This window comes from Myxocyprinus asiaticus, chromosome 47 (assembly GCF_019703515.2).
Source record: "Myxocyprinus asiaticus isolate MX2 ecotype Aquarium Trade chromosome 47, UBuf_Myxa_2, whole genome shotgun sequence".
Taxonomy (NCBI): Eukaryota; Metazoa; Chordata; class Actinopteri; order Cypriniformes; family Catostomidae; genus Myxocyprinus; species Myxocyprinus asiaticus.
In genome coordinates this window covers 18457945-18480189 of record NC_059390.1, presented here as the reverse complement: position 1 = coordinate 18480189, position 22245 = coordinate 18457945, and the positions used below count along the sequence as shown (strand labels likewise).

At 42.3% G+C, this 22245-nt stretch overlaps 1 protein-coding gene across 1 annotated transcript in view; it reads left to right on the top strand.

Moving 5' to 3' along the window:
- Window positions 1-22245, top strand: part of LOC127436773 (voltage-dependent calcium channel subunit alpha-2/delta-1-like) — a 117818-nt gene that overhangs the window by 41179 nt on the left and 54394 nt on the right. Inside the window, exons 4-6 of the mRNA XM_051691144.1 lie at window positions 12207-12266; window positions 14232-14267; window positions 14411-14546. Of these exons, the coding sequence (XP_051547104.1) occupies window positions 12207-12266; window positions 14232-14267; window positions 14411-14546 (232 nt within the window). The remainder of the gene's footprint in view (window positions 1-12206; window positions 12267-14231; window positions 14268-14410; window positions 14547-22245) is intronic.

The window sequence follows — 22245 nt, the reverse complement described above, 5'->3', positions numbered from 1 at the left end:
CCTGGCGAAAACTATGAAAAGTAGCAGAAACAACAAAACAGTAAGACAAAATATCAGAAGAAGGATTGGTGAATATAGATCGAATATTCTCAGTTATATCAATGAAAAACGTAAATAAAATTCTCACAAATGTCAGTAGATGCTTCAGGATTATGGGAAAGACGAGGACTAATTATTGAATTTATAGTTTTAAACTAAATTTTAGGTCTATGACAACGTTTGCTGATTAAATCTGAGAAATATTTAGCCCTGGCTTTCTTGGCCGCATTCTGAAAATTCACCAGGCAATCTTTAAAAATCTCAAATGAGACAGTGAGGTGATCTTTCCTCCATCTCCGCTCAGCTTTGCTACATGTCTGTCTAAGAGAATGAGTATGGTCGTCCAACCACTGTTGAGATTTAGTTTTAGGATGTCTGTATTTAAGAGGAGCGACAGAATCTAAGATTGTTGAGCATGAAGAGTGAAAAAGAGAAATTAATTCATGTGGGGTAGAAAGAAACTCAGCAGCGACTGAAATGGGGACATGTGAGATTATTGGGGTCATGAGAAAAAAATTACTTAAATTCAACATGAAACTGCATTTGCAACCCAATTTTCTTCCATAATGTGCAGGTGTTTAAAAAAAAAAAAAAAAAAAAAAAAAACAGCTGAATGTTTTAGGTGAATATATGTTGAATATATGAAAGTAAATATGGTCAATTTTGATTTCATGGTGACTTTAGTCAAAAGTCTCAATTTCACCTCAGTGTAATCTCAATGATGTCTATGAGAATCAACAAAGATACTAAATAGATCTCACTGGTGATTTGTCTCCTACAGGATATCTTTAATATGTGCAAAACTGTTTCAATGAGCAACATTAGTGTAATCCATTGCACTTACTGAGCTCAGGGTAGAAATGCCCTTTTAAAAGATGGATGGGTCCAGAATGGGCTAACAATGTTTGCCTTTGTCATACTGTTTCTAATAGAAAACTGTCAATAGTACATTTATGCACACAGGTGCATACACAGAGTCATCTGTTTGAACACATGATGTGGTGGTGTGGAGCAGATCTCTCATCCTCAGACTGCCCTTCAGTATGATGAAGAGTAATGGTAGAAGCCAGTTTCTGTATGCTGGACTTGGCAGAGTGACGAATGGTGTATCCCCACTATACATTGAGTGCCTTGAGCAAAAATTCCTCCTAATGGACTTCTCTTCCTGTCTGGCAAGCCGGCACAGTTTCCCCTGCCTCAAGCCAACATGCCAGGCTCAATATAACGAGTAGAGCCCAACCGATATGGGATTTTTGAGACCGATACCGATTTTAGAGAGGGAAAATTCACTGATTACCGATATGGTGGCCGATATAGTTAATTTTTGAGTTGGAATGAAAACAGACCTTTTCTATGTGAATTGTTCACCGATTTTGCACCGATATGACTATGCAAAGGTACTCAGAAAGCTGCTTTCTTAAACAAATATTTTTATCAAAGAATAAAAATTGTCAACAAATTCTAGAAATGAACACTGAGAAAATAAAGAACAAATAAAAATACAATAAATAGCTTAATAAACATCAGTACTGTATGTTTAGTATCAGTCAATGGCTGACCATTAAAATAAAGAATAAATAAAAATAAAATAAATAGCTAAATAAACATCAGTACTGTTTAGTATCAGTCAAATGCTGACCATTAAAATAAAGAATAAATAAAAATAAAATAAATAGCTAAATAAACATCAGTATTAATGTTTAGTATCAGTCAAATGCTGACTATATTAATACTGCCGAGTCAAGATAAACAGCGGCAGCCGTGTTACACCGTATTCTGCTATACAAGTTCAAGGGAAACTTTCAATGGTGGAAAACGTCCTGGTTACTTGCGTAACCTCCATTCTCTGATGGAGGGAACGAGACGTTGTGTCGATGTAGTGACACTAGGGGTCACTCTTGGGAGCGCGAAACAGATGTCTCTGGTCTTTGATAAAAGGCCAATAAAAATTGGCGAGTGGTATTTGCATGCCACTCCCCCAGACATACGGTTATAAAAGGAGCTGGTATGCAACCACTCATTCAGGTTTTATGCTGAGGAGCCGAGACAAGGTCCGGCCATTTCAGTGGGTAGTTCAGCGTTGTGGCAGGAGGGACACAACGTCTCGTTCCCTCCATCAGGGAATGGAGGTTACGCAAGTAACCAGGACGTTCCCTATCTGTCACTCACTCGACGTTGTGTCGATGTAGTGACACTAGGGGTCCCTATACAAAACGCAGCAACTGTCTGAACTGTGTTACCTGAACTGGCGGTGTGTATAGTGACACTAGGGTTCTCTATACAAAACGCCGCAACTGGCTGAACTGTGTTACCTGAACTGGCGGTGTGTGACGGGCAGACCACTGTGTGCCTCGTAGCCAGCGCACCGGGCCGACACGTAACCTCCCCCAACATAGTTATGAGTGTCGAATGGCCCTTTGGGGACAAGTCGACTACCCAAAAGATAGAGACAGGCTAACCCAGTCATGGCCTCTTTTCCCCTTCTCACCGCGGAGACCACACCTCGCCCAAAGAGAGGGGGGATATTTAAGTGGAAAATATGTCACATGGTCTTGCCGACCATGCGGAGAGTCTCATGGTAGATCCTACCCAACGGGGGAGGAGTTGCTACAAACATGGAGACTGTGGCAGAGGGGGCTCTGCACAAGGAAGACGCAGTTTGCCAACAGGGAAACTAATTAGCAGAAGATATACATTGCATGGGGTTACCTTACAGGGAACCGCCACATGCGGAGCACCTACCCCAGAACAGGGCTCTTAGTTAGCATGTGTACTGAGCCGGCAGTGAGTCTCTCCGAAAACTCGACTGCCACAGGGATCGGAGGAAGTCAACCAGGGAACATAGTTTGTGAACACTACTGGGAATTAATGGCGCACGTCTTCAGCTCAGGGGAGGTGAAAGGCGCTATGTGCAAGCAATACGCCCTGCCGGCTATCCCGGGCTTATCCGCTTGTATTGCGTGCCACTACCTGGGACGAAACCAGTTCCACCTGGAGGTTGTAAAACCTTGCAAAGTTGTTGGGTGTTGCCCAGCATGCTTCTCTGCAAATGTCTGTTAGAGAGGCACTCATGGCCAGGGCCCAGGAGGCCGCTACACCCCTGGTAGAATGGGCTCGTAGCCCTACCGGGGGCGGCACGTCCTGGGCATGATATGCCATAGCTATGGCATCAAGGTGCCAGTGGGCGATCCTCTGCTTGGAGACAGTGCTTCCTTTCCGCTGTGCACCAAAGCAGACAAAGAGCTGCTCAGAGACCCTAAAGTTCTGCGTGCGATCCAAATAGATGCCTAAAAGGGGTCGTGGGAACCTTGGGCACATAGCCCAGTCGGGGTCTCAAGATCACGTGAGAGTAGCCCGGACCGAACTCCAGGCATGTTTCACTGACAGAGAACGCTTGCAGGTCTCCTACCCTCTTGATGGAAGTGAGTGCAGTCAGGAGGGCAGTCTTCAAGGAGAGTGCCTTAAGTTCAGCTGACTGCAAAGGCTCAAAAGGGGCTCTCTGTAGACCCTGAAGAAATACAGAGAGGTCCCATGAGGGAACGAGGCATGGTCTGGAGGGGTTCAGCCTCCTGGCGCCTCTCAGGAACCTGATGATCAGGTCGTGCTTCCCTAAGGACTTACCATCCACTGTGTCGTGGTGTGCTGCTATAGCAGCAACGTACACCTTCAAGGTGGAAGGGGACAGCTGTCCTTCAAACCTCTCCTGCAGGAAGAAAAGCACCGATCTGACTGCTCATCTACTTAGCGAATAGACACCACTTAAAGGCATACAGGTGCCTCGTAGAAGGGGCCCTAGCCTGAGTGATCATGTCTACCACCGCGGGTGGTAGACCGTTTAGGTCTTCCACGTCCCGTCCAGGGGCCAGACATGGAGATTCCAGAGGTTTGGTCGCGGGTGTCAGATGGTGCCCCGTCCCTGAGAAAGAAGGTCCTTCCTCAGGGGCATTCACCAGGAGGGGGGCTGTCGCGAGGAGCATGAGGTCCGAGAACCACGTCTGGGTGGGCCAGTAGGGTGCTACCAGGACAACCTGCTCCTCGTCCTCCCTGACCTTGCACAGAGTCTGTGCAAGTAGGCTCACTGGGGGAAACACATATTTGCGTAGGCCAGGAGGCCAGCTGTGTGCCAGCGCGTCTGTGCCGAGGGGTGCCTCGGTCAGGGCGTATCAGAGCGGGCAGTGGGAGGATTCTTGGGAGGCGAACAGGTCTACCTGTGCCTATCCGAATTGACTCCAAATCAGCTGGACCACCTGAGGGTGGACTCTCCACTCTCCCCTGAGGGTAACCTGCTGTGACAGCACGTCCACTGTAGTGTTGAGGTCGCCCTGGATGTGAGTGGCTCGCAGCGGCTTGAAGTGCTGCTGACTTCAGAGGAGGAGACGGCGGGCGAATTGTGACATACAACGAGAGCACAGACTGCCTTGGCGGTTGACATATGCTATCATTGCCTTGTTGTCTGTCTGAACTAACACGTGCTTGCCCTGGATCAATGGCTGGAGCCTCCGCAGGGCAAGCAGAATTACCAACAACTCGAGGCAGTTGATGTGCCAATGCAGCCGCAGGCCCGTCCATAAGCCCGTTTGCCCGTTGCAAACAGCGCCCCAGCCCATTTTGGAGGCATCTGTCATGACCACGACATGCCTGGAGACCTGCTCTAGGGGAACACCTGCCCGTAGAAACGAGAGTTCGGTCCAAGGGCTAAAAAGATGGTGACAGACCGGCGTGATGACCACGCGATGTGTCCCGCGGTGCCATGCCCATCTCTGGACTCGAGTCTGAAGCCAGTGCTGAAGCAGTCTCATATGCATCAACCCGAGCGGGGTGGCCACCGCTGAGGATGCCATATGCCCCAGGAGCCTCTGAAAGAGTTTCAGTGTTACCGCTGTTTTCTGTTTGAATGCCTTCAAACAGGCCAGCACCTACTGTGCGCGCTCATTCGTGAGGCATGCTGTCAAAGAGACTGAGTCCAACTCCAAACTGAGAAAAGAGATGCTCTGATCCGGGAGGAGCTTGCTCTTTTCCCAGTTGACCTGAAGCCCTAATCGGCTGAGGTGTGAGAGCACCAAGTCCCTGTGTGCACACAACATGTCCCGAGAGTGAGCTAGGATTAGCCAATCATCGAGATCGTTGAGAATGCTAATGCCCACTTCCCTTAACGGGGCAAGGGCTGCCTCTGCGACCTTCGTGAAGATCGAGGGGACAAGGACAGGCTGAAAGGAAGGACCTTGTACTGATACGCCTGACCCTCAAATGCAAACTGCAGGAAGGGTCTGGGTCAAGGGAAAAAAGGTGGACAGTGGTCGTGATGACGACCGTGCACACTGGGTATGTGACCCAGGGAAGGATTGCGCCAGACACGAAAGACAGCGATTGTGACCGTCTGAAGTTGAGAGGTAACCAGGAATAACACACAATCGGAAAGACATCTTTAAAAAGACACGTCTTTAAAAAGACGTTCCGTGTGTGCCGCTCTTTTAGAGAAATATACTCTTTCAGGAAAATATACTCTCTTTTTTCTGCCGAAGCGCCCAGGGGTGTTCTCTGCAGTGCACCAGTGCAGAGGAGGGAGAAGCCGCTGAAATGCGCCATCAGATCCAGCAGAGGTGAATGAACAGTCGTGAGAATTCAGCTCAGTGAGCATGACTGAGCTGAATGAGTGGTTGCATACCAGCTCCTTTTATACACGTATGTCCGGGGGAGTGACATACAAATACCACTTGCCAATTTTCATTGGCCTTTTATCAAAGACCAGAGGTGTTTTGGGCTCCCAAGTGTGACCCCTAGTGTCACTACATCGACACAATGTCGAGTGAGTGACAGATAGGGAACCAGACATTTAAATATTACATTTTGTAAATGCAATGTCTAGAATTGTTCGGTTGAAGGGGGTACTAAACAGTGAATCCTGAACAAAACAGTTCGGTGAATACATGTTTACACATTAGCTTCCACTCAGCTGGCAAGCAATGAAAGTAGCTACGTGATTAGCTAGTTAGATATAAGCTCGTTGTCATGGAGAGTAAAAGACGGACATTGTTTATTTTACTTTCCAGCATTGTGTCTCACCAGCTAGGTAACAGCATAGCATGAAATCAACACTCAGCAGACACAATCCACTACCGCACCATTGTCTGCTGAGCTGCAAAAAGATGCGCTGATGTTTACCTTTCAATCTGCTACATAACTGACTGCACCGACAAACTATAGCTGGCTAACAGCAAACAGACATGAGTGACATGATTGTCAGGGACAGGGTTAACGTTATATTAGTTATATTGAAAAGGGAAAATTATGGGGTCATTTTTTATTAACTTTCCAGTATGTATTTCACAAACTAGTTAGCAACTTACCTACACACAGCTCAACTCCGCCCTGTCTGCAGAGCCAGCGTCAGCTGTAATTTCGACTGTTTGCCCTTTTGAACTATAATAACGATTGCTCGTTCATCACCATGGCTGCTAACATTAGCATTGCTAATTTGCTATTGTGTGCCTCAACTTCACTCTACCTCTGACGTCCATCATCATCAGCGCTGTCTGATCACGGCCGGGTCTTCCCGGATCGACTCGGGTATTACACATAATGTTAAACAGACCCGGGACCAGCAACTATAGAATGGGACCCGACCCGGACCCGACCCGGACCCGGCTGACCATATTAAACGTGGATCCGAACCCGTACAGGTCCCGGGTCGGGTCTCAGGTCCTCGGGTTAGGGTGGACCCATGAAGACTTCTATTACGAGGACTCTCCTCATATACTGTACGAACTGTATATTCTATCCCCTAAACTTACACCTATCCCTAAACCTAACCCGCACAGAAACCTTTTGCCATTTTTACATTTTCAACAAAACATTGTTTAGTATATGTTTAAAGAATTACAGGGACACTAGGGGTGTATTCAGAAACCACATTTATTGCATAATACCCTCATAATTACTAGTGTGTAACCTAAAAAAATGTCCTTGTAAACCACAAAAACCAACTCACACACACACACAATCACACACGCATACAAATACACACACATTGTGTGTTGAGTGCCCTCTTGTGCACCGTCTTTCCATCTACACTCTTTGAGGAATATTTCAAGATCTACTTATCATATTATGTTGTGTGTGGGCTTGTTTGAATCGGGATAGTCTGCTGTAAGTTACGATACATCATTGTCTACTGTATGTTATATGTAAGTTTCAGGAAGTAATAAGGAAAAACATGACAAAAAGACACTTTTGTTTATTATATTGATATGTGTCTGTGGGAAATTCATACACTAATACTCACTGCAGTTTGGCTTCTAAGTGAAACAAATTTTATCTTTGCATTCTACTAACTGCGACCTTTCCAATGATATATAACACATGGGTATCTCATTTTTTTAAGGTTTTACCAACTCTGAATATAATTGTTGTGATAAGTTTGCAAATTATGAGAACGAAACAGTTCTTATTTTGTCAGCAAATGAAAAAGCATTATTTAAGAATTGGTATATATATGTATATATATATATATATATATATATATATAGAATCAGCTATATGCACTGTAAAGTACAGATTCTACAACAGTTTTATATGTATGGGTTTTGTGCATTCGTTCTGTTTCCCAGCTGTCATGCTGGCTTTGCTTCTTTGTTCTGGTTTACAGAGTAGGATAAAGACACACACACTCATTTAACTTAAAATGTATTTTATGATTTACCTCTGTAGCATTGTAGCCAACAGCTGATGAAACGAAAATAATAATCAAAATTTAGACTCTTAAAAAAAAAAAAAAAACGGCAGGGAGAGATGACAAATCCAGCCTGCAGCATTCCACACCATTATCTCAACCTTCCTTCAACACTGTGGCAGGATTCAAAGCCTAATTGGCTGACGTATGGAGATCTTGTCAGTGCCCAACTAAATGTGTCTGTTTTAATGGGGGATGCAGAGCTGTTGTTTCTCTGTCTCTCCTTTTCATACAGAGACACTCAAGCTGGGTAACTGCTGTAAATACATTGAAAATGAATGGACTGGATGTTTTGAATGGAATCTGACTTCTATAAAGTCAGAATACTCTCATCAAAGGAGATCTACCCATATATTATTTAATAATTGCTATAATTAGTCATTTGATTAGTGTAGCAACAGGGCACATATAAGCCTCAGTTTTTAGTCATGTGTGAGTGTGTGAATTTGCATGTGAGTTACTGGTCTATTTATTTTTTTCTTTCTTTGATGTCTTTTTTTGTGTTTTTCTCTACGTATTCTGGGAACGACAGGGTAAATATACAATAGTAGCAGATGTTTGTGTTGTCAGCATGTACAGTGGTGCCTCACATCAGGTGTTTGTACCTGAGAGCTGCTTTACAAGAGTGTCTAATTAGCTGCCAAAGCATTATGTGTGTATGCGTGTTTCTGACAAAGTAGTATTAGATTTTGGTCTGTTATTTTCCTCTTCAACTGTCATTCACTGGCACTCACGTTAGCAGGACTGCCTGCTGGGATGTGTCTTTGTTTTCATATTTTTAGCCTACTTGGTATTCTGATTCCAGTCTGACCTTTAAACTTGCACTGTGCTTTGAAGAGTTGTGCATGTGGCAGGTGGCATGACTTTTGCCCCTTACAATGTGGCAAGAGACCAGAAGTGAGTCAACTCATGTGCTTGACAGATAAATCAACCAAGTATTCCATCTTTGGGGAGGAGTTTACATAAATTTTCGAAAAACTTTAAAAACTGCCTGGAGACTCCTTCGTTCTGTTCCATCCAATTGCGGTCCGTAGTTGTTTTTGAACACAAGTACCTGTCCAGCGTGTACTCTATCTCAAGCATAGCATGAGCGCTGTTGGTGCCATGGACTGTAAGTCACTGTGTACAGTATTGATGTGAATTGCTGTCCGATGAATTGGATTTCCAGAAATGCTAAAAACAACAAACAGATGATACAAAATGCTAAACAATTGAGGCCCCTGTATGGCACATTTACATATACGGAACAACTACTGGATTTCGATTGGTATGAAATGTTTTGAAGTTGAAGAGAAAAAAGCTGTCTTGTCTGGGTTCCAAAAGTATTTCAATCCTATTCAATTTTTCCATAGTGACTTCATAAAATCCTTTATAAAAGAACTCTAAGCCATGAACCAAACTTACCAGCTCCGAGGTGAATCACAACTTTACAAATTTTGATTTGACGCATAAAAGTATTTGAAAATCGGGCAAAAATGGACAAAGGCACAAGACTGTGTACTTACCGTCTTTGATGAGGGAAGCGTGGCGAAAGAAGTGATCAAAGTAAAAACGATGGAAAAATACAAAACTATTGATTTTAAAGTTGTCAACTGTAAGTATAGAATACAGTATTTAATACAGTAATGTTTATTTCAAAATATTAAGTAAAATACAAATAAATCAGTAATTTGAGGGTGTAGGGAGACATGGTTGCATTCTCTGATTCGTGCATCTTTCTCCGCAGGATCATGGTTAGTGTAGTTCTTTACTAGGAATTCCGCTATTAAACATGATTACTTATTTTTTTATTAAGTTGAAGTAACACAGATTAATGGCTTTATCAGAAGCATGCACCATCAATTGACAACCTCAGAGCTCAGGGTAGGTCTATCTTTAGAGGTTTATAAGTTATCTTTAATAATCAATTCCCCTATGGAAAAAATAAATGTGATTTTTACTTCTGGAATCAGACTGTTTGCGCTCTTGTGTTGATCAGTCATTGCTGTCACCTCCGAGTACTTGACAGACGAGATGAGATTAGATGTGTCCATGCTGAGGCAGGCTTGATGATGAAAATCAAGGCTCTTGCCATACAAAGACATTTTATTGATGCTTGAGAAACACAGATAACCCTCCCTCACTGGATCGTGTGCCAGCAGGGGCCTGCACTAAGATAAACACACACCCCAGTCCGCTCTAACAAAACCACACCACTGGGGTTGTTATGGCAACAGCTCATCAGAGTGTTTGGCTGAGTGCGTAAACCCTGGGGTCAGTGGGTTATTATGGGATGTCTGAAGTGGGTGGAGAGGTTTCATCATCTAACCACGAGTTGCACTTGTTTGTTCATTTCCCCTGAAGGAACGGACAATTTTAAAGAAACTTTATTCTTAGTCTTATTGTAATAGGGAAACTCTGATCTCAGAGTACATATATGAATCTTTAAGGGGCCATTCTTTGTCTTGAACACAGTAATTGTTAATTGTGACTAAAGTTCCACTACATTGTGTACCTACAATATGAAAAACGTTCAAAGTGCTCTTAAGATAATGGAAAAAGTGATTATGTTGGCTTTAATTTGCTGCATGCACATTAATTATGTTCCTCTGACATCATTTAAGCTGGGAGCGGTGATATCAGTGAAATGCTAAGCAAATTTGTAGCATCTTGTGAGGATCTCTTTGAATCAGCTCACAATGGCAGTTCTGGACAGAACCCTACAAAATCCTGAAGTTGAAATGCTCAGATATTTTATTATTCATGTTATAGCCTTCATTTCAAACCGCCGTGAAATTACAAACCAATCACTGTTTATTTTTCAAAGTATCACTTCATAGAGTGTGGTCTGTGTTGCCAAGCATCAAATGAGAATTTCTTAATTTGCCTTTGGTCCCTTGGTTGTCAAGATTAATTTGACACCACCAACCTCTAATCTTCATATCTCATTTCAAGACCAGTTAAAAAAAAAAATGAGAATGAGATATGAAAGTTCCCGGGGGGAAATTTGCCACACAGTGAGTTTCTAGTGCAGGGCAGAATAAAGATGGTGCCATCATACTGTTATTAACCTAATCAGTTGTGGAGGCCTGGGCTAAACCTAGTCTAAATTTAGTGTGCCATCACTGAGGGGTTTTCTCATAGGCGGAGAATCTAGAGTAATGGCTGAATGCAGGTCATTCTGAGAAAAATTTGCCTGTTTTGTGCCTTGACTCTGATTGAAATGATATTAAAGGGCAGACTTACTGGAACTTGCCAAATATTTGATTCAAATGACCTGTTAGATAGACCAGCAGGTGCAATGGTCTGTTGTTGCTTCATTAAAGTGATTGATTATTTGTGTTCCTGTAGCTCAAATAGTGGAGCATGACACTAACAAGGCCAATGTAATAATGGGTTTAGTTTCAAGAAGAGGAATGCACATATTTATAAAAAAAAGTATACTGTGAATACACGATTAAAAAGCATCTACCAAATTAATACATGTAAACATAATTTGAATTAGGCTTTGCCTTTATCTTTATCTTTAAGTGTTAATTTGGCTGTAAAGTGACTGGAATACATTGAAATTATCCCAAATGTGCTTAGATTTGGTCAAAGCTGAGACAATTCGAGAAGTTCAATGAAGATACACAAACTAAACTGGATGGTCAACTGATGTTAGCCTGGATCACGGTGTCTGTTTCTGGTTTGAGGTGGTTATGTGTAATACGTAAGGGATAATGAAAAACCAATCACAAAATGGTCCTGAAGGTGTTTATTGGGACAACAGCCCATTAGTAAGGGATAATGTACAATCAGCTGGTTGTTACTGCACAATAAACCCAACAGGGTGATCAGGATGTTGTATCAGCTTTAAGGGGTTTATTTTGCAAAAACAACTGACTGTACATTATCCCACTTATTACATGGCTACTGACCAAATAAATAAATACCTGTACATGGACATTAAATATTGATTTGCATTGAAATTATGTAATTTGAGAAGAAATAAATTGCGAAACATCTGAAATCCACCTCTTGTTTGCATCAGAGTTCTGGTGGTGTTTACTTTGTCAAAATGACCATCTGAGTGCTCATCATTCAGCCTATTACAAGACTACTTGCCAAATAAATATAAATGGACATGAAACATTGATTTAAGTTGAAATTATTTTATTAGCTTACTTTTAGAGATCTCACAGTGATCCGAGAAGCAGGAGTGACGGCTCGCAGAAGCCGGATGAACGGTCTGATACGTCTAAATCCCCGGATGTGCGGTTGTTACAGAGCAATATTTGACCACTGGATGGCGCCATTGACCAATCAGAATAGAGTATCCCAGAGAGCCGTGTAATAATACTGTTTAGCTGTCATAATGCCATTACTGACCATTCAGACTCAAGTATTCCATAGAACTGTTTAATAATAGTTTGTTTATACATTCCGTAATGCTCTCTCATTGTTCCTTGTGTTGTAGGCGCTGGCCGAGACTGCAGAAAAGCTCCAGAAGGAACACCAGTGGAAGGATGATCTTGACGTAACGCCTCCCACATACATCATTTGTTTACATATAGAAACACACACTGCCTGAAGATATTTAAGGGGTAGTTCACCTAAAAATCTAAATTGTGTATTTATTTACTCATGTACAGGTGTCTCATGTTTAAGTTAGTCTCAGTCACCATTAATATCCATTGCATGTTTGTTTTTTGTTTTTTTCTCCATACAATGAAAGCTAATGGTGACTGAGTCTGCCATTCTGCTTAACATCTCCTTTTGTGTTTCACGGAATAAAGAAAGTCATACGGGTTTGCACAACATGAATATTCATTTTGGGTGAACTATCCCTTTAAGCTGCAGAATCTTTGAATGTTTGTACTTTTGGTGTCTTTTCATTCTGTTCTTTATTAACTCATCAATACATTATGGGATATCTTGCACATTTACACACACCTCACATTACCTCTATTAGAGATAATCAATGTCCATTCCATGTTCAATCAATGTTTCATCAGACATACTTGCTCTCAGATCTTACATCTGTTGCATTGACACACTTCAAATGCCCATGAACTGAAATATCAATTCTAATTAGCAAATAAACAGATGCGTGGTGTCTGGATTGCTTCAGTGTTGTCTGTTATAGATTTGTCAGTCAGGCATTGTGTGAATGAGTCATTCAGATTTGTATCATAGCCATATTTGATTTCAAAACAGGATCAGATGTTGTGTGTCTATATTCACTTGCTTGCATTTTTAGGTAGCCTATGAAAGTAGAGAGGGCTTTACAGAGAGTGAAAAAATATTAATAAGGGGTATTACAAAGTAAGAGAGAGTAACTCTCTGCTTAATGCAACAAGAGTGGATTAATGATGTCTGTGTACAAGGGAGAGAGAAAGATAGTATACCATGGTACTTTAATATACAGTATATTACACCCTATATATCATGTACTCCAAGGTACTTCTAAGTATACCATGGTACTCCCATGGTACATGTCAAACAGAAACTATGGTATTACCATGGTACTATGTTAAAAACATAGTGGCACCATGATACCACTGATGCTGGTAGGCATGAAGGTCACAGCCTTTATCCCTTGTAGGGGTGACCTGTGAACCTATGTCTCAACGATTAGTGTACTATAACCTAAAAAAGTGTCGGGCACATGATTAGTAACCTAGTAGGACAGGTGGCGCCAGTCAGTGATAATCCACTCTTATGTTTCCAAGGCAACCGTATGTCAGATAGTGAGCCCGCTTGTTAACACGCCTCTTTCACTAGTCTTGACAGCGCCCTCACACTGTGAGGAGAATAAGCCCAGAAGAAAAGACACACACACACCTGAAGCATTACTATTCACACACAAACTTAACAATATCCTTTTTTGAGAGCAAAGAGATGAGTTACAAACCTCTACCTGTGTCGACAAATCCACAACAGATCTAGACAACACAACCAAACACACACACACACACACACACACACACACATACACATCCACAAACTGACACCTAAATTGAGTCGATTGGATTTTGGCTGCACCTCTAGGATAAAGAAAGACAAGGCAATTGTCTAGGTTATTGGGCTTTGGTTAATTAAAGGAATTCACAAGCCTTTCAACTTCACTGACCCTAGCGCCAAAGCTAACAGGACACCGAGCTCTAATTGAAATGAGACTTGGTGTTCAAGCTCTTTGGAGAAAAACATAAAACCTCGCCAATTTCTGACTGATGCATTTGATGAAAAGGTACCGGAGGTATGCTGGGGGTAACAGTCAAATACAATGCTAAACTTCACACACAGATACACAGCCCTAAACAACAACATATTTACATACAGTATGCACAGTGTCATAAATTAACACAAAAGTACACTATGTGATCCTTTTGTCAGCTTTGCATATTCCCAATTAAACATTCCAATTAAACTGTTTAAAAATATAAACATATCAAATAAATAAAAGCACTGACCTCTTCTCCACCCACTCTTTGTCAAACAGGTGAATGACACCATCTACTACAATGCCAAGGACAAGGTACGAGAGTTTCTATTTGAAAAATACTCTCATGTATTTAATTTCTTAGGATGTGAGCTAACCAGGTAGCCATGTGTACCAGATGTAAATAGATGTAGTTTTTTGACTAGACAAATGTGTTTTGCTTATTTTTATGTCCCTAGTTCGACATTAATGACACAGAGGCACGGGTCCCCCAGAACCGGATCAGACTAGATTTTAAAGAAGATCCTGCATTCAAACGACCTGTTTCATACAACACGACAGCAGTGCACATCCCAACTGACATCTACGAAGGCTGTGAGTACCAGTGTTGTAGTCAAGTCACTAGATCTCAAGTCCGAGTCCGAGTCCTCACAGCTCAAGTCCAAGTCACCAATATTGTGTCCGATTCGAGTCCAATACGAGTCGCCAATAACTGCATACAAGTCCGAGTTACGAGTCATTGTCTATGTCATAAAATAAGCAAAAAATCACAATTCTGTTGCCATTTTAAGTTCATTGGCGCACACACACACACACACACACACATTCAGCCTTTGAAAGTGTATTGTACAAGAAACCATATACACAATAACAATACCATCTCTGTAGGTTTTTTTTTCTTAAGGCCAAAACTTAATTCACGCAAGTACGCAAACGCAGACGCTTGGCCAACGCCTGGCCAACGCGTGGTCCCATTGTACATACATTACGTGTGCTCTTGCATTGCTATGGCGATTACAAACCTCAGACCACAAGAGGGCAATAGATTTTTTAGGTATGACCACGAAACTGGTGCTGTGTCCGAAACCAGGAAAATGCTGCCTTCTGAGGCTGTATATGGAGGCAAGATGAAAATACTGTTCGGAGACCAGTTTCCTTAAGAGTTCCATTCATTCAAAACAGCTGTCAATTAAGCCATTAACTGATTAGGCAGCAAGTCAGCTGCCTACGTTTTCGGATGCAGCCCGGATGTGGTAGATGAGTCGATAGTTGAGGAGTGGGAAGAGATATGGAGAAAAAACAAGTTCGTTTGAATGGACTGGGGACAAAAAGTCATATATATTTTTCGAAAAGATTCAACTCAAATTGCTGCCTGAGTCTGCCATGACAGTTGTTGATTGAAAGAAGAAAATCTGCTCTAGCGCCCATTGCAACAATGCTGAGAATGCAACGCGTACTTGCGTTGTGTTATGAATTAAGCGCTGACACATTTCACAACGCAATGACGCATGAAATTGAGCTTGCGTAGCAAGGTGCGTCTGCATTCACTTACTTGTGTAGAGTATGCTTGGGCCTTTAATGTTACTTGAATGTTTGATATTGCTTTTAGAAATTTTAAGCAGTTTTCTTCAATTGTTTCTTTGTTATTATTTTAGTTCTAACTGTTTCTTTGTCTTGAATAATTACTTGAGAAAATTCTATCTATCTACAGTATCTATCTATCTATCTATCTATCTATCTGTCTGTCTGTCTGTCTGTCTGTCTGTCTATCTATCTATCTATCTATCTATCATCATCACAATGTTGTATATAGGCCTATACAGTAATCAAGGAAACAAAAAATGAGATGACAGAAAAATAACTTTCTACTGTAAACAACAGTGCCTTCTTGCCATTTATTTGAAGTTTATTTATTTATTTATTTATTTATTTTTCTCAGGTTTTGTACTCTAGTATTATATTATCAAAATTCATTATAATTGTCAGGGTTGTATGTGTTTTGTTCCATGCCATGTTTGTTCCTGTTTCCTTGTCATGGGATCTTGTCATGTGGTCCCCTGGTCATGTGATTTCATGTTTCCCTCCATGTTCATGTGTCTTGTTTTCATTGGTTTATTGTCTAGTTACCTTGTTATCAGTTCTGTCTTGTTAATGGTTATCATTGTCATATTTCTCCCTTGTCCATGTATTTAAGCCTCATGTTTGCCATTGTCCATTGTCAGGTATTGTTTATGTAACGTTGTTTGGTAGTCAAGTCTAGTCTAGTTTAGTTCATGTTTATGTTTTCTGTTCACGGTTTCTGGATTTCACGTTGATGTAAATAAACACTGCACTTGAGTTCTACACTTCATCATCATCGTCTGCCTATCATTGCAAGCGACGTTACAGAATACCTGACCGCAAAATGAACCCAGTAGTTCGGCTTCTTCGTTTACGTCAGGGGAATCGTCTCCTGGAGGAATATGTAGAGGACTTCTGCGCTCTGGCCTGCAGGGTTGACTTTAATGAGGTGGCCCTCAAAGTCTTTTTCAGTTTTGGGCTAAATGAGCCAATCAGCTCCATGATGCCTGGAGGCAAAATTCTGTGGACTCTGGCTCAGTTCATGGACTATGCCCTGTTGCTGAGCGGTTCACCTTTCACTGTGGGAGTGGCTGATGAGGGACTCAGCACTCCCACAAAGCCTGCCACGTTCCACAAGCCGGGTCCCACGCCTGCCACGTTCCACAAGCCAGAGTCCCACGTCATGGCCGCCAAGCCAGAGTCCCATGTCATGGCCGCCAAGCCAGAGTCCCACGTCATGGCCGCCAAGCCAGAGTTCCTCATCATGGTTGCTGAGCTAGCACAATCTTTTGCCCCGGATCCTGAGCCTGCTCCATCCCATGTCACAGCAACGCCTCAGCCTGCTCCATGCCATGTCACAGCAACGCCTCAGCCTGCTCCATGCCATGTCACAGCAACGCCTCAGCCTGCTCCATGCCATGTCACAGCAATGCCTCAGCCTGCTCCATGCCATGTCACAGCCGTGCCTGAGCCTGCTCCATGCCATGTCACAGCAGCACCTCAGTCTACTCCGTGCCAAGTCACAGCCACACCTGAGACTGCTCCATGCAATGTCTCAGGCCCACCTCTGGTCAACGAGCCAACACCAAAGCCTGCCACGGTCAAGGAGCCAACACCCACATCTGCCACATCCAACGAACCAGTGTTGCAAGCCTTGTCCATCCCAGAGCCAGCGTTGCAAACCTCATCTGTTCCAGAGCCATCTCTCACTGGGCTATTTGAGTTGGAATTGGATCCCGCCCTTGTGCCCACCCTGAGTTCTCCTGATCAGCCGGTTCCCCCAAGCCACCGGCTCGATCATCGCCCTCTGAGATATCCCAGACACGGAGAACTTTCGAACCTCCGACTCTGCCTAGACCCTCCGAGCCCTGGACTCCACCTTGGCCTGTCGATCCCTCAACATCACCTCGGTTCTACGTTCCCTCTGCTCCACCGTGGTCCTTCAGCCTGTCGGCTTTACCAGGGTCCCTCATCCCTCCAGCTCCTCCTTGGTCTGTCGGTCACCTGGCTCCGCCTTGGCTCTCCAATCCTCTGGCTACACCTCATCTCTCCGATCCTTCAGCTCCACCAGGGACCTCCTTCCCTATGGCTCCACCTTGGTCCTCAGCCCCAACCAGCTCTGCCTCAGTCTTCTGATCCCCCAGCACCACCTTGCTCCTCGAACCTCCCTGCCTCCGGCTCCACCCTGGCCCTTCGAGTCTTCGGCTACTCTCCGGGTATCCAGTTCTCCATGATTTCGCCCCTGAAGCCTCTCATGGCTCCGTCTTCCTCGGCTCCGCCCCTCGAGCCTCTCATGGCTCCACCCCCCACGGGCTCCACCCTAGTCTCATGCTCCACGCCACGCCCCACACCTTGTTTCACCATGTTTCCATGTCCTGCCACGTAACTACGTCAAGTTGCTACGCACCCCCCCCCCCCCAGCTCCCTCTTGAACTTGTTTTTGTTTTGTGGCGTCGGGAGCCACCCCTAGGGGGGGGATATATATCAGGGTTGTATGTGTATTGTTCCATGCCATGTTTGTTCCTATTTCTTTGTCATGTGATCTTGTCATGTGGTCCCCTAGTCATGTGATTTCATGTTCCCTCCATGTTCATGTGTCTTGTTTTCATTGGTTTATTGTCTAGTTACCTTGTTATCAGTTCTGTCTTGTCATTGGTTATCATTGTCATGTTTCTCCCTTGTCCATGTATTTAAGCCTCATGTTTACCATTGTCCATTGTCAGGTATTGTTTGTGCAACATTATTTGGTAGTCAAGTCAAGTCAAGTTATCTCATTATGTTATGTCAAGTCAAGTCATATCAAGTATAGTTTAGTTCATGTTTATGTTTTCTGTTCAAGATTTCTGGATTTCACGTTGATGTAAATAAACACTGCACTTGGGTTCTACACTTCATCATCATCGTCTGCCTGTCATTGCAAGCGACGTTACAATAATTCAGGTGTTGGAGCAATTCACGTGATTTTTCATGGATGGATGTATGGATGGATATTTGTCCTTTTAACAATGGGATTACTTAACTGTTTTAGCCTACATTTGTGTTAAACTTGCATCACATGAGCCAGTCTCCGTCACTATGTAATGCATCTGTCATAAACGCATGAACACACATCATCTTGATCTTATGTTCCCGTTATAATTATAACTCGTAATAATTATTTACGAAATACTTGATATGTTCTAGACAAACTTGCAAGAGGTGAAAGTTTTGAGAGGACTTGAGTCGCAACATGTTATTTGTTAATGGTTTCTGTCATTTGATCTGCTCATGTCTCTTAAATTGTCAGTGAGCATCAGAATATCATTCTTACAGTATGACTTTAACCATGTATTATATACCACAGACCAAATGGCAAGTTGATTCCTCAAACTCCGTTATTCTCCCTAATTATACCACGTGTACAGAGGCAGAATATTTGTATGAATAAACAGAGGCAGAGATATTTTGCATTATAATAGATTTAGAATAATAGATGCGAGTACACATGACATGTTTTGATTGGCACACTCCCTTTCTGAAAGAGAGCAGGGAGATTTGGAGTGTGCATCCAGTTTTGAGTGAAAGCAAAGGAAATCCACGTGCAAGCGCAGAGATTTGCGCTTGCGCAACCGGTACATGGCACGACATGCATGTGATCTCAAGCCATATAAGGGCAGAACGCAAAAGTTAACAGTTGTAACGAGTCCTCTCCTCCAAGTCAGAATGCACCCAATGCTCGAGTCCAAGTCCGAGTCATTAGTGTTCAAGTCCGAGACGAGTCACGAGTCATCAATATCAAACACAAACACAAGCACAATGTACAGTATACAGGCAGCTCACTCATCCTCACATTTGCTCTAGTTCTGTGGCATTGTACAGGAACTAAAATAGTAGTATATAATATCAGTCTTTCAGCCACTGCTCAGCTAACTTTATTACTGTGTCAGGTTTGGACAGCCAAAGGCTTGAGGAAAGATCGCAGACTAATTTTAGATAGCAGCCCAACTTAAATGCAGCAAACCTGGCCCCTGAGTGACCCTACAACCCCACCTTAAAGGGATGGAGATACAGTAAATTAGAGTAAATTATGACAGAATTGGGGTGAACTATTTCTTTAAGGAAGAGAAGAATTCTCTCTCTCTCTCTCTCTCTCTCTCTCTCTCTCTCTCTCTCTCTCTCTCTCTCTCTCTCTCTCTCTCTCTCTCTTTCTTTTCTTAAAAAGGGTAAGGGTTAGTGAGTGTTTCAAGGTTACTATGAAGCAGTTGACATAAGTTAGCATGCTCGAATCCCAAAGGAGCTCTCTTCCATTTATCAGAGCGAACATTCTCAAGGCCTTCTGCGTCAAACAGCTTTATTTAGCTCTCTCTGTGTGTGCTTGCTGTTTCTTATGTACACTCACACAATGTTTATTTAGTTCAGTCCAGTCTCTTCGGCCCAATGTGTCCTACTCTGAAAGCGTGGATGAGTTGAGTGAGTATAAAGCTGATCTCAGACATGTGCGGCTGCACAGCCAGCTATGATGTTTTATGAATGTTTTCCTTTGTTGTAAAGTTACCAGCCTGCAGGCCTTTCAAAATCACAGGACGCTGTTGCTCTAAATTCATGAGTAAGGAGAATTTAAAAGAGATGAAAGAAGAAAAGGCAGGATATAAAAGCAGAATGGTATGGTGAGAAAAACGGAGATGGAAAATCATGTTGGAAAGACATTGAGGGAAAAAGAGGGGGAAAGGTGTGAAGACTTGAAATGACTAAGATAGAGACAGTGGAAAGGAAAGCATTTGAGCAGAGACTGTTTAAATTCAAACAAAAGCAAAATCCAACAAATGAAAAGACAAGAAAATATGTTATCAACCAATTAGAACACACCATTTCCGATTTCACCAATAAAAAATTAAAAACTCAATAGAGGATAAAAGGCTAAAATAGGATAAAAGAGGATTAAAAAGGCCTATGTGCCAGAATGTGTTGCTTTAAATTATAAATCGTGTCACTCTATTTACATTTTTCACTTGTTCTTCACTATTCCTATGCACTTTGTCTCTTAGTGAGAGACACAGAAGATAGAGAGGGAGATTAGCTTTTATTCATGTATTGTTGTTTTTTTTTTATTTTATTTTATTTTGTTTTTTTTTTAGTTGATGTGTATGAAACAGTTGCAATTGTTGAAGACTACAGAAGAAGCATGGCTTCCCCTAAAATTTCATCAGAAATGCAACAATGACAAGTTTAATATATGCAGATTTGATCAATACAAATTACATTTATGTATATGTAATATGGTATGTTTAAATTACATACTGTATACATATGAATATGTTGTGTTCAGTGTGAAATATTTCATTGTGTGAAATATAACATGGAGTTTCATTAAAGAGGTCCTATTATGCTTTTTGGGATTTTATCTTTCCTTTTGTGTGTAATATAGCTGTTTGTGCATGTAAGAGGTCTGCAAAGTTACAAAGCACAAAGTTTAGCCAAAGGGAGTTACTCTCTCCCACAGAAAACACTGCTTCTGAACTGCCTGAAACGCCTGGTTTGCAGTCCATTACTTCCGTGACATAGCTACGCGCTGCTCAGGAAGCCTCAAGAGCTGAAACTCAGTTATGGTAAGGGCCGTTACATTGCTGACACACGCGCTAAGCAGTTGACCAGTCAGAACAGACTGGGCTTTTCTGAAAGGGGGGCTTTAAAGAGACAGGAGCTACAACATTGCGTTTCAGACAGAGGGTGAAAAGACGTGCTGCAGCATTGTATAGTATGAGAAAAATAATGTTTTGTGAACATTAAAGCATGTAAACCTATTCTAGAAGACCCCCAAAATAAAATTATGAACCTGTAAAAGAGCATAATATGGGCTCTTTAACAGAGTTCGGGACACCGCCACAGTCACACTGACAGAGCAAGCGTATATATAAACAGCTGCTTACTTCTACGTGGCGTATTTGGCCCTGCCCATTTGCCCACGAGCAGACCTATGCGAGAGACTCGGATCGTCGGATGCTACTTTGCTGCAAAGCGTTTGCCCTCATCAAATTCAGCTCTTCTGTCTAAATAATCATGTTATTCAACAGAAGCTGCTGCAGCAGCTCATTATTTTAATATTTTTCACAGCATTGACCGCTACCACTTTAAGTGCTGTTTTTACTCTGTCTTTCTTTATAATCTCTATTCGCCAAAGCAGATCATAGCGTGAAGCTACTTCCACAAACTGGCTGCTTCTGCACTGTATACATGTCAAACAGCTCACTATGACTGTTCACATGTTCTCTTATCTAAACTTTTCACATCAACCATCAGAATGGGGAAAAAAATTGATCTCAGTGATTTGGAGCATGGCATGATTGTTGGTGCCAGATAGGCTGGTTTGAGTATTTCTGTAACTTCTGATTCTGTCCAAAATCAAGTCAGTCAGTCTAGTTTTAAATGTTTTAGTAAAAATGGATCTTAAAACATATAAATATTTTTGTTTTGCTTTTACATATTAATATATTTTAACCTGGATTTCACCACAAAAATAGGCATAGAAGCTGGCATGGCATTAAAAGAAACAAACTGTGAGGAGGCAGGCAAGGAATGAGGATCTAAATGCAGCTTTTAATGGAAATCAAAGCTAAACAAAGTACTCAAAATAAAACAAAACAAAACAAAACAAAACGAAACAAAACACGGGAAACCAGGCACAGAACATGACAATACATGTGAAGACTGACAAAGGGCTTAAATATAAATGGGCAAACAAGGAAAGGAGGAACAC